This window comes from Pholcus phalangioides, unplaced genomic scaffold (genome assembly GCF_987345545.1).
Source record: "Pholcus phalangioides strain wild (caught in Gottingen) unplaced genomic scaffold, Ppha-v1.0 ptg000009l_1, whole genome shotgun sequence".
Classification (NCBI taxonomy): Eukaryota; Metazoa; Arthropoda; class Arachnida; order Araneae; family Pholcidae; genus Pholcus; species Pholcus phalangioides.
Window position 1 is genome coordinate 9,479,566 of NW_028301602.1, and position 13,353 is coordinate 9,492,918.

The 13,353-nt window shown below is 39.2% G+C and overlaps 1 protein-coding gene across 2 annotated transcripts in view; it reads right to left on the minus strand.

Annotated features, from left to right (window-relative positions):
- Positions 1–3,503: 3,503 nt before the first annotated feature.
- Positions 3,504–13,353, minus strand: part of LOC149081715 (uncharacterized) — an 89,213-nt gene continuing 79,363 nt past the window's right edge. For both annotated transcript variants that reach the window (XM_089237132.1, XM_089237131.1), the window contains exons 6-14: positions 10,512–10,584; positions 10,299–10,387; positions 9,742–9,886; positions 8,933–9,126; positions 8,255–8,814; positions 7,590–7,646; positions 6,593–6,660; positions 6,035–6,139; positions 3,504–4,439 (exon numbers count right to left, since the gene is read on the minus strand). In XM_089237132.1, coding sequence (XP_089093258.1) covers positions 4,182–4,439; positions 6,035–6,139; positions 6,593–6,660; positions 7,590–7,646; positions 8,255–8,814; positions 8,933–9,126; positions 9,742–9,886; positions 10,299–10,387; positions 10,512–10,584 — 1,549 coding nt within the window. In that variant the 3' untranslated portion in view covers positions 3,504–4,181. The remainder of the gene's footprint in view (positions 4,440–6,034; positions 6,140–6,592; positions 6,661–7,589; positions 7,647–8,254; positions 8,815–8,932; positions 9,127–9,741; positions 9,887–10,298; positions 10,388–10,511; positions 10,585–13,353) is intronic.

Consider the following 13,353-nt stretch of genomic DNA (forward strand, 5'->3'; position numbering starts at 1 on the left):
TCACGCTATAAATTCATCATAAATGGGGCCTCGTGAAAGTCTGGTCGGGGGCCCGTAAAAGATCCCAGCCTAGGGCCCTCCTTCAGGATGTGGGGGACCATGGTGCCCCCCCCCCCCCTCAGACTTGTAAGTCTATCTCCACGTATGCAGCAATTTTCCCCCCAGTTGGCGTTTTGTATTAAGATATGGTATTTTTTGAAGCCGAAGTATACTGAGAATGGGAGGCTGCTATCATAGGCGGAGATAGACTTGGGGGTCTGGGGGGGGTCGCACGATGATGATGATGATGTCAATTCACATACACACATATACATTAGATCTGCCCACTCCACTTTTAATGCTGGGGGGGGGGGCAATGCCCCGCCCATGGCTGCTATGTCTACACGCTACTAATGCGTGTTATAAGGAATTGAAAAGCGTGTCTCTGGTGCGCACTTTACCAGGTAAGCAAGGGGAGCCGGGTTCGATTCCTGGAGGAAACGAATCACTTTTCTTTCCAAATATTAGTTTCGTTATTTGAGTTTCCAAATATTAGTTAACATCCAGAAAATTCAATTTCTCTCATAAGAGGATTTTCTCTGCATCAGTGTGTGTGTGTGTGTGTATCCAGGGCCACAACTAGGGGGGGGGGGGCAGGCGGGTCTCGTGACCCTGGCGCTGGACCAGAGGGGGCACAAATTTCATTCTCAAACCTTACCTTCAACATTACAAGGGGACGCCAAAACGCGCACTTGCCCCGGGTGACCAAGCATCTAGTAGTGGCCCTGTGTGTATCATGGGCGGAGATACGCGAGGGGGCATTACTCTTTAACCTAGCGTCAAAGGTGGAGTCGTCTGATCTAATGTATATATATATAAATAAATTGACGTCATCATCGCGCCTCCCCCCCCCCAGACGTCCAAGTTCATCTCCGCCTATGGCGTGTGTTCACATGGATCTTTCCCTTGCACATATTTATGCGCAGGGTTACCGTGCGCCATGATTTATGAGAAAATACAAATTTGCTCTTGGAGTTCGTTATAACGGATTCAACTGTATATAATTCTGTAAAATTGAAAAGGAGGACAAAAGGACGAGTTTTCTGAAATGTAAGAGAACACTTAAAATGACATCAAAAAAAAGGAAGACGCGTCTTGTAACCGTTATGAAATACAGTCAAATCCCGTACAACAAAGTCCAAGAGATCAGAGAAATCACTTCTATACAACGAAATTTCGTTATAAAGGAATTACAGGTTACATTGTTCCTATGAAAACTTATCTGGAGGATTAGAAAAGCGTTCGTTATATAAAACGAGATTTTCGCTGTAACGCGGTATTCGTTCAAACGACTGTAGTGAAATTTGAATCCAGGCGAAATAAAAAGTAGTTCTATAGTGTCGCCATCTAGCATTCGCTCAACCAAAGCTTTTTTCCTCCCCTGTGATTCATTAATTTAATTGTTTTACTAACTTGGTGGTGCCATCTAGTTTCTTATTTAAAGCTTTCAGTGAAATTTTTTTAGTGTGTACTGCTGCCATCTAGCAGATAGAATTATAGACTCAGACTGAAGAATACGCCATTGAAAATGTTCATAGGAATCTTTATACAGGGTGTCCTATAAGTATTAACTTGGCCTTTATCTCATCAACCGTTCATCGTAGAGGTATGATTTAAATTTAAAAAATGCTCAAAATGTATTCAGGAATCGCTCTGTACCAGTTTCGAGAGTGAAACTACAGTGTGTCATGAAATAAAGGGCAACAACTGTCTAATTAGGATTTTTAAGGACCGGGTGCGTATAAAAGCTTAGATTGTTTATTTTGTGACACATTGTATTTTCACTTCCAAAACTGGTACAGGTTTATTTCTGAACACTGTTTGAGCATTTTTTAAATTGGAACCATACATCTACGATGAAAGGTTGATGAGATGACGGCCGAGTTAGGACTTAGTACATCATGTATATCTTAACCCTTTTCCAACCACGACCCAAAATCAACAACCGAATCAGCTTCGCGACCCATTGGACTGTTTTTTATTCAAAATTGGTGAAACCAGTGACCCAATAAGTGCATTCATAACAGGTCCACAAATGGAGTTTTTACGACTCATCTAGGGAGCGCCTGCCAGTCAAATTTGGGCAGTTGGAGAATTTCCAGCTGTAAGTGGACTTGTACGACCCATATCGGAAGCCCCTGTGAATCAAATTTGGATCATTTTTACTCATAGCCCAAGAATCCCTGACTGCAAGTGGATTTCAACGACCTCTTTCGAGGAAGCCTCTGGAGAATCAAGCTCGGATCGTAACATATTCCTCAGGAATCCGTGGCTGTGAGTAAATTTTTGCGACCCATCTTGGAAGGGGCCCATGAATCAAATTTGAATCGTGACCCATAGCTCAAAGAATCTGCTCTAGCTGTAAATGGATTTGTACGACTCGTCTCGGAAGCCTCCGTGACCCCCATAGGTTAAGAACCCCTTCTGTATATCAATAGCAACTGACATGTTGTGGATCCCGCTTATAACGTTTTTTCAAAAAATCGCTATGGAAAAACGTTCTAATCAGGAAAATGCTTTAAATGGGAAACCTTAATGAGAATTACTCAGAGTTGAGACCACGAAAATAAGTCGTACAAAGCGGGGAAACGTTATATTTGGGAACGTTATAAGCGGGACCGACTGTATTCTACTAAAAAATTAATTTTTATATAAAAATGTGCGTCAATAAATAGTGAATCATTAAATTGGTTCTAATTTAACTTTCGATTCCACATTTTTCTCAAATACCCTTACAATATCATTTGGTATTGTAGGGCAGTGGTTCTCAACTTGGAGAAATATGGCCCCCTTGCGGTCCTGGTATATTCTAGGGGGCCACGGGAGAAAATCAAAAGAACGGTGATCCACGACAGGTGGTGAAGGGAGTCATAGAGAGCTGTGAAGAGAAAAGCTTTAAAAGTGAAACATGATTAAAAATATCACCACTTTCAGAATTCATCAGATCCGTCCATAGTACCAGGAGCATCTTAACCCTTGGGTTAAGACCCGGGTCTTCGTGTCTATAATGGAGGGAGGGGGGACTGCACTATATGGGATCTGGTACTATGATTTTCATGTGAAAGCTGTTATTTCCAGCTAAGTAGGGAGGGCCGGCAGAGCAACGGTTATGTGTCGGGAGGGTCGATTTATCATGCAGGTTCGTTGTATCGTCCAGCATTTTACACAGACTGTTTTTTACCGTATAATTTGATTCCTGGGAGAGATGATAATCCACCATTTGAATCCGTGCCTAGCCAGGATTCCAGAGATTGATCTAATTTATTAAAATTTCATTCATACTAAAAACAGAAGGTATCTCACTCTTGGGTGACGGTGGAGGGGGGCCCTGGATAGGACAGGGAGCCACGAGAAAAAAATTTGATCTATAGGGGGGCCACGAGCTGAAAAAAGGTTAAGAAACACCGTTGTAGGGTATATCAATACAATAAATTAGCCTCAATCAGCAAAATGACGAACTTATTCAATATCCAGAAACATCATTATTTATTACCTAATAGCAAAATACATACAGGTACAGTGTATGCATCAAAACACATACAGAAATTCGTCAATAATTCACATTTGTATTATGTAAATTTCCTTCAAAATTTTAAAAACGTCAGAAAAAATAAACAAATACAGAATTAAAAAAGAATACACCTTCAAGTTATTATATATACAAATACAAATTTTCCACAAAAATAGAATCCATAAATTCATAGAAAAATTGCATGCAAAAATCAACACAAAAGTTTTCGTATTTATGTATGTACACAAGCTCCAAAAGAATCTCATATCATGTATCATAAGAGACAAATCACAAGAAAATTTATACAAAATAATATTAAATTACATATCCGAATTTTTTTAAGAAAAAAACAGGATAAGTTAATTGAGCAATTCAATTATATGTATTCAATGATAAGAAAAATTAAATACTCAGCAATTTTTCTTTTTTCTTTAAAGAAACGCTACAGTATTTCCAATTCTTCTTCCGATATCGTATCACGTGTGATCGATTTCTGAAAAGCGTCGAATAAAAAGCATCGAATCAAATACTGAAAATAATTATTATTATTATTCATTATTATGTTGAATAATTCTAATTCAATGTATATTGATCAAGTCTTTTCTTCTTCGGTGTATTTTTTTTTTCTTCTTCATAGTCGTGTCGTCCAAGGCTTGACCTGAACGAGAGCGTTTTTGGCTCCGTTTGGCCGCGCATTCGATTCATCGATGACCGGACTCGAGTTCTTCGTCTCGAACGTGATCCGGAAATTGACTTTGTGCGTGTTGCTGTTATCATTCGACGGAAGGGTGCCATTGGTATTGTCACTAGTTGCTGAATTCTTTTTAGGACTTGATCTGTCCGGTCTTGGTAATGTTTGGCTCTGGATCATTTGGCCGTTGACTGTTATCTGAAATCGAAAGTGGTTCAGTTATTTAATTTAATGAGGTAAATTTGCTGAAGTATTTTTACAGGGGCACATGTGTGTTGAAATCATAACTTAAAATGTATCTTTTTAAGCAGAGAGTTAGGTATGTAGGGAGAAATAGGAACTCTTTGCTCCTGAAAAAAACACGATATAGGATAAAAAAAATCGAAGAATCTCGCGCGATAGAAATTAAACTTCTTTTCATATTAAAGTGGTATTCATTATTGTATGTTTCCTAAAAACAGTCAATTACGCAGTGGTGCAAGTCTGGCACAGAGGTCTAATGCAGGAGCGAGAAGACTAAGAAAAAAGAAGACAAAGAAAAAGTGGAGCGCCACAGATGTAATATGTGCATTATGACAGCGCAGCCAATAAAGAGCTGTCACTGTGACGTCACAAAACTTGCGATTGCGACTAAGACGCCTTCATATAAGTGTATTAAGGAGTTCTAATTGCGACCGAAATCCCCCCCCCCCCCCCACCACACCGCCACAATTTGTCTTGCTTCTCGGAACTGCACCACACAATCTTTTATTCTACGGAAAGGGTTCTGAGGGAAAAGAAAGCGTTTCACTTTTTACGATGAATTTTATTTTCCTCACAAAAAATCCCCCCCCCCCCTGCTATAGAAGTTTCACTTCAGAAAAGCTAATGATAAAGGCAAATGAGAAAGAAAATTCGAAAACTTCACTAGTTTCGGACACAGTATGGAAAAAATGATCAAAGGGGCTCCCAGGCAAGTCGCAAAACTTTTGAAGTTTGTCGCAGCGTGAAGAGCATGGAGTCTCGCAAAAAACCATCTGCATAGGAAAATAGAATTTCAATACCGTGTTTCCCAAAAAGTATATTAATTTTTGCTTCAAAGACCCTTATTTTCGGGGAAATGTTCCATTTTTCCGATGTAAAAAAAAACCTGCATTAATTATGATCAATGTAGATTTTTTTAGAAAGATTTGTGTAGATAATTATCTATAGAAATATCTCTACGAATTTCGGCTTGAATTTCTTAAGACTCCATTTACTGCGTAATTCCGAGCCATTCACCTTAATCCCCTTATGTCCAGCTAGAGAGCTCTCCTAAAAATTAACATTTCTTGTCAGTGGGGTCTACTCCTATTGCATTGGAAATAAAGGTGTTATTGATTAGATTTGGGTAGAGCCCCCCTGCGTTAAGACGGCCCTGCCTTTAATATGCCTAAGAAAAGGATGCCCTAATATGGATGTCATACTTCTAAAATACAGCATCCCAATCAAGATCCAGGCACAGGAAAACTAAATGACACTCCTTTACAGAGATTGAATTTCCAACACTCATTCGAGATAATACAGTAAAACCCCTTTAAACGGGCACCCCTATTTTACGGACAAATAATAATTTTCCCTTGTATAATAAAAGTATGCATTTCGAACCCCTGGTTGACGGTTAACACCTCTTTTACGGACGTTTTTTTTTTTGTCCCGACGGTGACCTCAAAAGAGAGGTTTTTCTATACTTATATTGTTATCTAAACTTCGAAGTCGGTAATGTGGTAATTCACACACAGTGCAACATGTATAAATATATATTTGCTTCATACCTTAGATTTCATAGATGACTTTGGGAGCGTTGGTGGAGGTGATGGCGACCTGCAGTGATTCGTGCCACCCCTTGTCAGGGTACCGCTTTGCTGCTTATTATCTCGCTATTCAATAACAATAATAAAATACTTATTGAACATCGAACAAACTCTAGAAAAATATCTATAAAAAAACAATTACGGGAACTGTTATAAATTGAGTATCATTTCGAGATTGAATTCGGGAAGATATTTTAGATTGAATACGAAACATCATTTTTGACAAAATTTTAGGCACTAATAACAAATTTACATGTTTGTGAGACACAAATAATACGAAGTTATAGTAGACTCTCGATAATCCAGCCCATCCGGTAATCCGGCGTTTTCTAGGCAGGTTTTCCTCAAAAATAGAAGAATAAAAAATTTCACTGTATATGTCTGTGCACAGAAGTTCATACTATTTTAAATGGGCTTTTTCAATTGGCATCAAGTAATCCGGCAATTTCGATAATCCGGCACACCCTGGACTGATATGTTCTGGATTAGCGAGAGTCTACTGTATTACTATGTTTGTACCTCATCTTGGGAGCTCTGTTGGCCAAACATTTTTCTGTGAGCTTCTCTGAATTCTTCCATCAGCATTTCTGTGAAATGGATAAAATTCATTGATTACAAAATTACGTTTGATAATGAAATATGAATAACAATTCAGAATGTGCGGGGTAATTCAGAAAAGATGGGGGAAAACTCTAAGAGGTGATAATAAACACCAATACATACAACTGTCATCAAACAATGCATGGATCTAACATGAAACGCAAACGTGTAAGCGCGAAACGGCCGCTTCCACAAACGATAAAACGGCATTCCTGTTGAAATTTATCGAGAGAAAAATAACACAATGCATGCAAATGTAACCTGGGGAAGAAGAAGAAACCGTATATATGTGAAAATCTTCGTCTCAGTGAAAAGGCGTGGACTCAATATTACTAAAGTGCGCCATTATCCCGTACGTTACAAGTGTTATAACGGTTGCACACTGGAATAACTTCACAGGGCTGGCGTCCGCGCCTTTTATTCACTGTGACGCAGATTTGCACATACGGTTTCTTCTTCCTCCCCAGGTTACATTGGCATGCATGGTGTTCTTTTTCTCACGATAAATTTCAACAGGAATGCCGTTTTAACATTTGCAGAGCGGCCGTTTCGAAACGCGCTAGTGCGTTTGCGTTTCATGTTAGACCATGCATTCTTTGACGACAATTGATGGTGTGTTACCCCTTAAAGTTTTTCCCATTTTTTCTGAATCACCCTGTATATGTGAAATACTCATGCGTAAATTGCATCGAAATTGTATTTCATTTCTCAAAGTAATTTAATTCTGAATAAATTGAAAAGTTTTGGTAGAGAAATAATGATGTATAGTTTGTGCATATATTAGAAATAAATTGTTAATTAAAATAATGAGTATGATACAATTTAATACATGTTGTTATTATGTATCATACTCGCTTAATGGCAATAATTTAAAATTGATGAAGACTAAATAATGAATGATAAAAAGTTGACTTGCCATGTTGCCTCTTCTTGGCAACATCTTCTCCAGCGAAAGCTCTGCTGAATCCTTCTCCTAAATTGAAAAATAATAAGAAATTAATTTGAGTTAATAGGAACTATAATTTATTAATGTAGTAATTGTCATATAATACACCATGAGTACTAGTAATAAATGGCAGATGGGAGAACATAAGCTTCATGACATAACAAACACTGGCTCCAAGCCATGGCAAAACTGGGGTGGAGGGGGATTCTTCATCATTTCACACGTCACGAGGGCCCCTGTTCTGAAAATCAGAAGCGGAGTACGCTCCATAAGTACTCAGTATGCTTGGGCCCTCCCGGGCATGGCACGACGGCCTAGCGAGCATAGGGAGCTTCCACGAAAATGAGATCTGGCGTTATGGTTTTCGAAAGTAACTATTATAATATAAATAGGTAGGCTGATATATTCAGCCTGGTGGAAAAAACTTTGTCGGGAGACTCGCAATCAAAGCGTCATGAAGATGCTATTTATACGTCTTTGACCACGATGCTGTTCAGACGGCTGCAGTGTCAACTCGCACAAATGCCAAAAGTGATAACAGCTATTTCGTTCAATTGAATCATCTTGGATGTTGTTCGGAGGCAACAAAGTGAAGATGCCTGATGTAAGCTCATTTATTAAAATGCATAACATACCTCGTTTCAGCGTGTCGTCTCTCCTAGTTTCCGTATTTCTCCTCTCCATAAGTAGTCTGTCGATGCTAACCTTGTCATCCTTGATGGTCATCTTAGCCGCGACTTTCTGCAGCTCCTCCAGGAAACCCCATCGTGGCGATTCCTCGGCTGCTGGGGCAGGAGGTGCCGAGGAGTTGGACGTTGTCGTCTTTTCTTGAAGCAACAGCAACCGCCTCTTCTCCTCCTCGATCCTCTGCTGTTCGAGCAAGAGCTTTCTCTGTTCTTCTTCGAGCCTCCTCTTCTCTTCCTCGAGCCATTTGCCCTCGTATCTTACGGCCTCGTCGCTGCAACTGCTGCTGCTGCCGGCGCTATTTGTGGTGGCCACACTGGCTGATTTCTTGTGCCAGCCATTGGCACAGCCGTTCTGCCTAGGTTTCAGGCTGTGTATACCGCTTTCCTCGGATATCGAATAGTCCTTCTCGGAATCGCTCGATCCGGCGCTGCTACGGAAAGAACTCTCTTCCTCCGATTTGGAAGAAGTACTTCCGGAAAAGTTGTGGTTCTTCAGGGTGCCACATGGCCTGGATGTCAAAAAAAAAAAAAATTATTATCGTGCATAACCATCCCCAGACATCATACACATACGACATTGCTGAACGCTATTGAGAATCGCGCTCTTGAGAGCTTCAGTTTACTTACCTGCGCTGAATGGTTCCCGATGAGTTCCCGTTTTTGTTGTCGTGCCCGTTTATCAGTAAAGGCGGTGGTGGCGGAGGCGGCTGCTGTTGTAATTGTTCGTGAGAGGAATTATTCTGTTCGGAAAACAAACAAGCACCCGCACCTTTCTTCACGGTCAGCTTGATATCTTTACATGACTTCATCAAAGCCACAGCCTGTGCCAAATGAAAACACATCTCTATTTATTAATAACACTCAATCAGATGATGAAATGACGAAATCCAACACGATTAGTGATCATCAAAGCAAAATCAATATCAAGATATCACTTTTATGAATATACAGTATTAGTTATAATACCCAGTGCTGCTTGGGGGTTTTCTCAATGTACTGGGAGCATCGAAGAAGTGACAAACCATTTGTAAAGGAATAAACATGTCTGAGCCGCCTTTTTAAGGCCCCACGGTGGCCATAGTAAGCATTACAAAAGTTATTGTTGATACACTACCCGTTATTGGAGACAACTGTTCTAATTTCAATAAAAAAAAAAGACCCGAGAATGTTTTCCATTTCTATAACAACATTCAATATTAATTGAACACATACCAAATACACTCTTGTCCTACACGATCAAAAATGACTGATTTCACTATCAATATTAGGTTCTAAATATTGATAACTTCATGCTATTAATGTTAGCACATACATTAGGTAAAAAAGAAGGATTGACAAGTTCTACATTAAAGAAAGTAATATTGGTGTTTAATCAACAATACTAACGTGCTACGAAAGTACACATACGTGAATATTTAACAAGATTTATAACTCACATCAGCCAACTTGATGTCGTAGAAAGTGCTTCCATTCATCTCCATGATCTGGTCACCAACCTCAAGCCCAGCCTCATCTGCGTATCCACCTTCTTTGACGGTGCACATGAAAATGCCTGGCATTTCAGGAGGCCCTTTAGCGATGCTATTCCAAGATAAACGGAAAAATTTATTATTTTTCCGCTCATTTTCGTATAAATATTTTCATCAAAAAAGAGAAAAATATAAAATTATAATTTTTTTCATATATTTTACTTATAAAATCATTTCCCAACATTTTTTTGACTAAACTTTTTTTTTACTTATAGGGCCTATATAATTTTTTTACATTTTTTGGGAAAAAACTTTTTGAATCAATTCAATATCAATTTTTTTTAAATTTATTCATGATGAAATGTGAAAAAAATCATTCCAAAAATTTATCGAAGCCACTATTGTTCAAGAATTTGGTAATACAAAATTAATATAATAAATTTCATTTCCAGATTTTTCCATAAATAAAAATCTAAAATTTTATCGAAAAAAAACAACATTAATATGAAATTCAATTTATTCACCTGCATCCAAGACTTGCAGAACCTGGAACAGAAAATTTGATTTTGACAATTACGCAGTTTTCTGGTGAGCAATCGCTTAACCTTGGATTCTGTAAAACAAAATAGGAAAATCATATTTCTTAGACATATTTATTAATCATTATAAATTTCGTATTCTGTATCCAATATATGACTCAATTCACACATTTTTTTTAAAAAAGTTACGAGACTTACTTCATGTGATATTTTGGAAGAGATGGAATTGGTCGATTCCACAACTTTCCACGTCACCGGATCTCGCCTCCTTCTAAAAGAAAATTCATTCCAAAATTCACTTCTTTCGAATTTGTAGCAAAATTGGCTTATCATAACGAAATATTAGTGTTAAATATACATAAAAAAATTATTGGCATTATAATGTCTCAATTAAATCAATTTAACTGTAACATGCTCTTTCGAAATGGTTAAATAAATAATAATCATGATACACACACACACACAGCAGGCGTCTTCAAAGTTTTTTCGAGTTACGAACACTGTGTCCATCCATAGATGGAAGTGTGTCCATAAGGATAAGTATTATGTTGATTTAGCTCCAAAATTCATTTAAATTTATTTTGGATCTAAATCAACATAATTCTTATCCTTGAACATAATTTGGGAGAGGATTTTAACTGTGGTGACTATCAATACTCGCGAGTACGGAATCAAGCAGAGCTATCTAGTACCCTAATACAGGGGTTCTTAACCTTTTTCAGCCGCGACCCAAAATCAACAAAAAAAAAATCAGCTTTGCGACCCATGGGACTGTTTGTTTTTCGATATCAGGGACAACAGTGACACAATCAGTGCATTTATGTATAACTGAACTTCGAGTGGGCAAAAAACCCGTAGAAACTTTAAAAATGAATAAAAACCGGAAAAAACCGAAATAAAAAACGATTTGCAGGGTTAAAATCGCTGGGTGAAATCAGGAACGTACGCAAGGTAGGGGGTGGCATGGGGGGCCTCGTTCATCCCCCCAGACGAAAAAAAAATATTTTTTAAATGTAAAAAACATTTAAAAAAAATTAAAATTTCGAAAGAAAATACATTTATATGTCATTATAACCGATTTCTCCTAATTTCAATGCTATTTGAAGGGTAAGGACTCTTTAAGCCATATATGGTAAGCCTTTGACCCACGAACCAAATGTGGCCCTGAAGGATATCTGATGTGGCTTGCCCCCTCATACCCAATTTTGTAAAAATAAACTAAGCGGCACATTTACAGATCGCTTGAATGATCCGTGGCACAATTAAAGAGCATTTAAGTGGTCCTTGGCACATTCAAAGATCACTTAAGTAACCCGCGGCACAGTTCCAGAACACTTAAACGATCCTTTATACATTTAGAGATCCCTTGAGTGACATGCGGCACAATTTCAGAGCACTTAAGCGGGGCCCCAGTGCGGTTCTACATCACTCAAGTTATTACTTAAGTGATCCATGGTATAATTACGGATCACTTGAGTGATGCGTTGCACAGTTCCACAGCAATAAGCGGCCCGGAAACATTTCCTGAGCACTTGAAGGATACGTGAAACATTTAGATATCGCTAAGGGATTTATTTATCATTAGGGAGAATGTTAGTTCAGCTGTCCTCAAACTAGCAAAAGATTTTTCTCGTTTTTAGCGCACACCCTGGGACACCCTGTATACAGGGCCGTCTAAACCAATGTTTTTAACCGCCGCGGTGGTTGAAAAACACGGCGTGCCGTGCCCTGACATCATCCAAACCAGGCAGTGAGTGTGGTTCGCCGTTTTTTTATTTTTACCGTTTATATCGCCATCAGTCATGTGGTTGACCGGGATTTCCAATCACAAGAGAAAAATAAATCGGTCCGCGGGCTTCCAAATGTAGATAACCACTGGTCTAAAAAGTATGACGGACCCACGGGCGAAAGTCTTCCGGTACGTTGAGCGGATGTGTTATCGGTTTCGGCGACGGAATCCCGTATTTTAAATGTGTACATTTGTGTATAGTTTTGAATATAAAATGATTTGAGGTCAGCTCTGGGTCAGTAAACCCACCACCTCAAAACCCAGCACCAACTGGCACAATGACTAGAATACACTAGCCCGTGTTACCATTGCCACGACGATGTTAAGTGAATGTGGCTGAGCAACTGACCTCCAATGATGCGAGAGATGCTCGAGAACACAAAGGGTTCTCGACTCAACCAGCCAGGAGGTCAAGGAACTCGGTACCTCGCTGATCCGCAGAGCTGAGCCCTATCTAACAGGGAGGACAACGAGTCACGAAAACGTCAGACGGAAACATCGGGAAGTCCTCCCAAAGCTACCTAACCCTGTCGGTCCCCCCCCGAGCACAAGAAACTGTTATACTTACTTCGGTCTAGGTTAGACCTCAAAGCGAGGTCTTTCCTTGGAGGCCAGACACGAACGCGTCTTACCGGAATGAAAACTGCAATTCGAATGATCTTCAACAGATGTTTCAATACTACAGAAGTATATTGTAAGATTTTACTCAACATTCAGCATGAGATATCCATTTGTTGAACAGCATTGTTGCCGTCAACCGGTATGTCACTCGATTGGCATTCGAACCGGAGCTTTTATCTTTCTTTTATTCACTGGGATGAGCCAGTTTCGGAGTGTCTAACCTTTTTCAGTCACGTCCCAAAATCAACAAGACCAGAGGCCTTGCGACCCATGGGACTGTTTGTTCTTCGTAATTAATGAAACCAGTCACAAAGTGCATTTATAATAGGCTACAAATGGATTTGATTTGTACGACTCATCTAAGAAGCCCCTGGGAATACAGTTTAGGTCGTGACCCATAGCTCAAGAATCCCTGGCTGTAAGTGGATTTGTACCACCCATCTCAGAAGACCTTGTACACAGGGCCATGAAGTCAGAGCATCATAGCCCCTTTCCCCGGACCAAGTGATTTTTCTGAGGCCTTACCAGACAAATATATTTCAAATTTTAAATTTCCTTTATTTAAGATTTTTACACACAGTTACAAAACATTTAGGGGTTAAGCAAGCTTGTGAGCCCACAAAACAATAT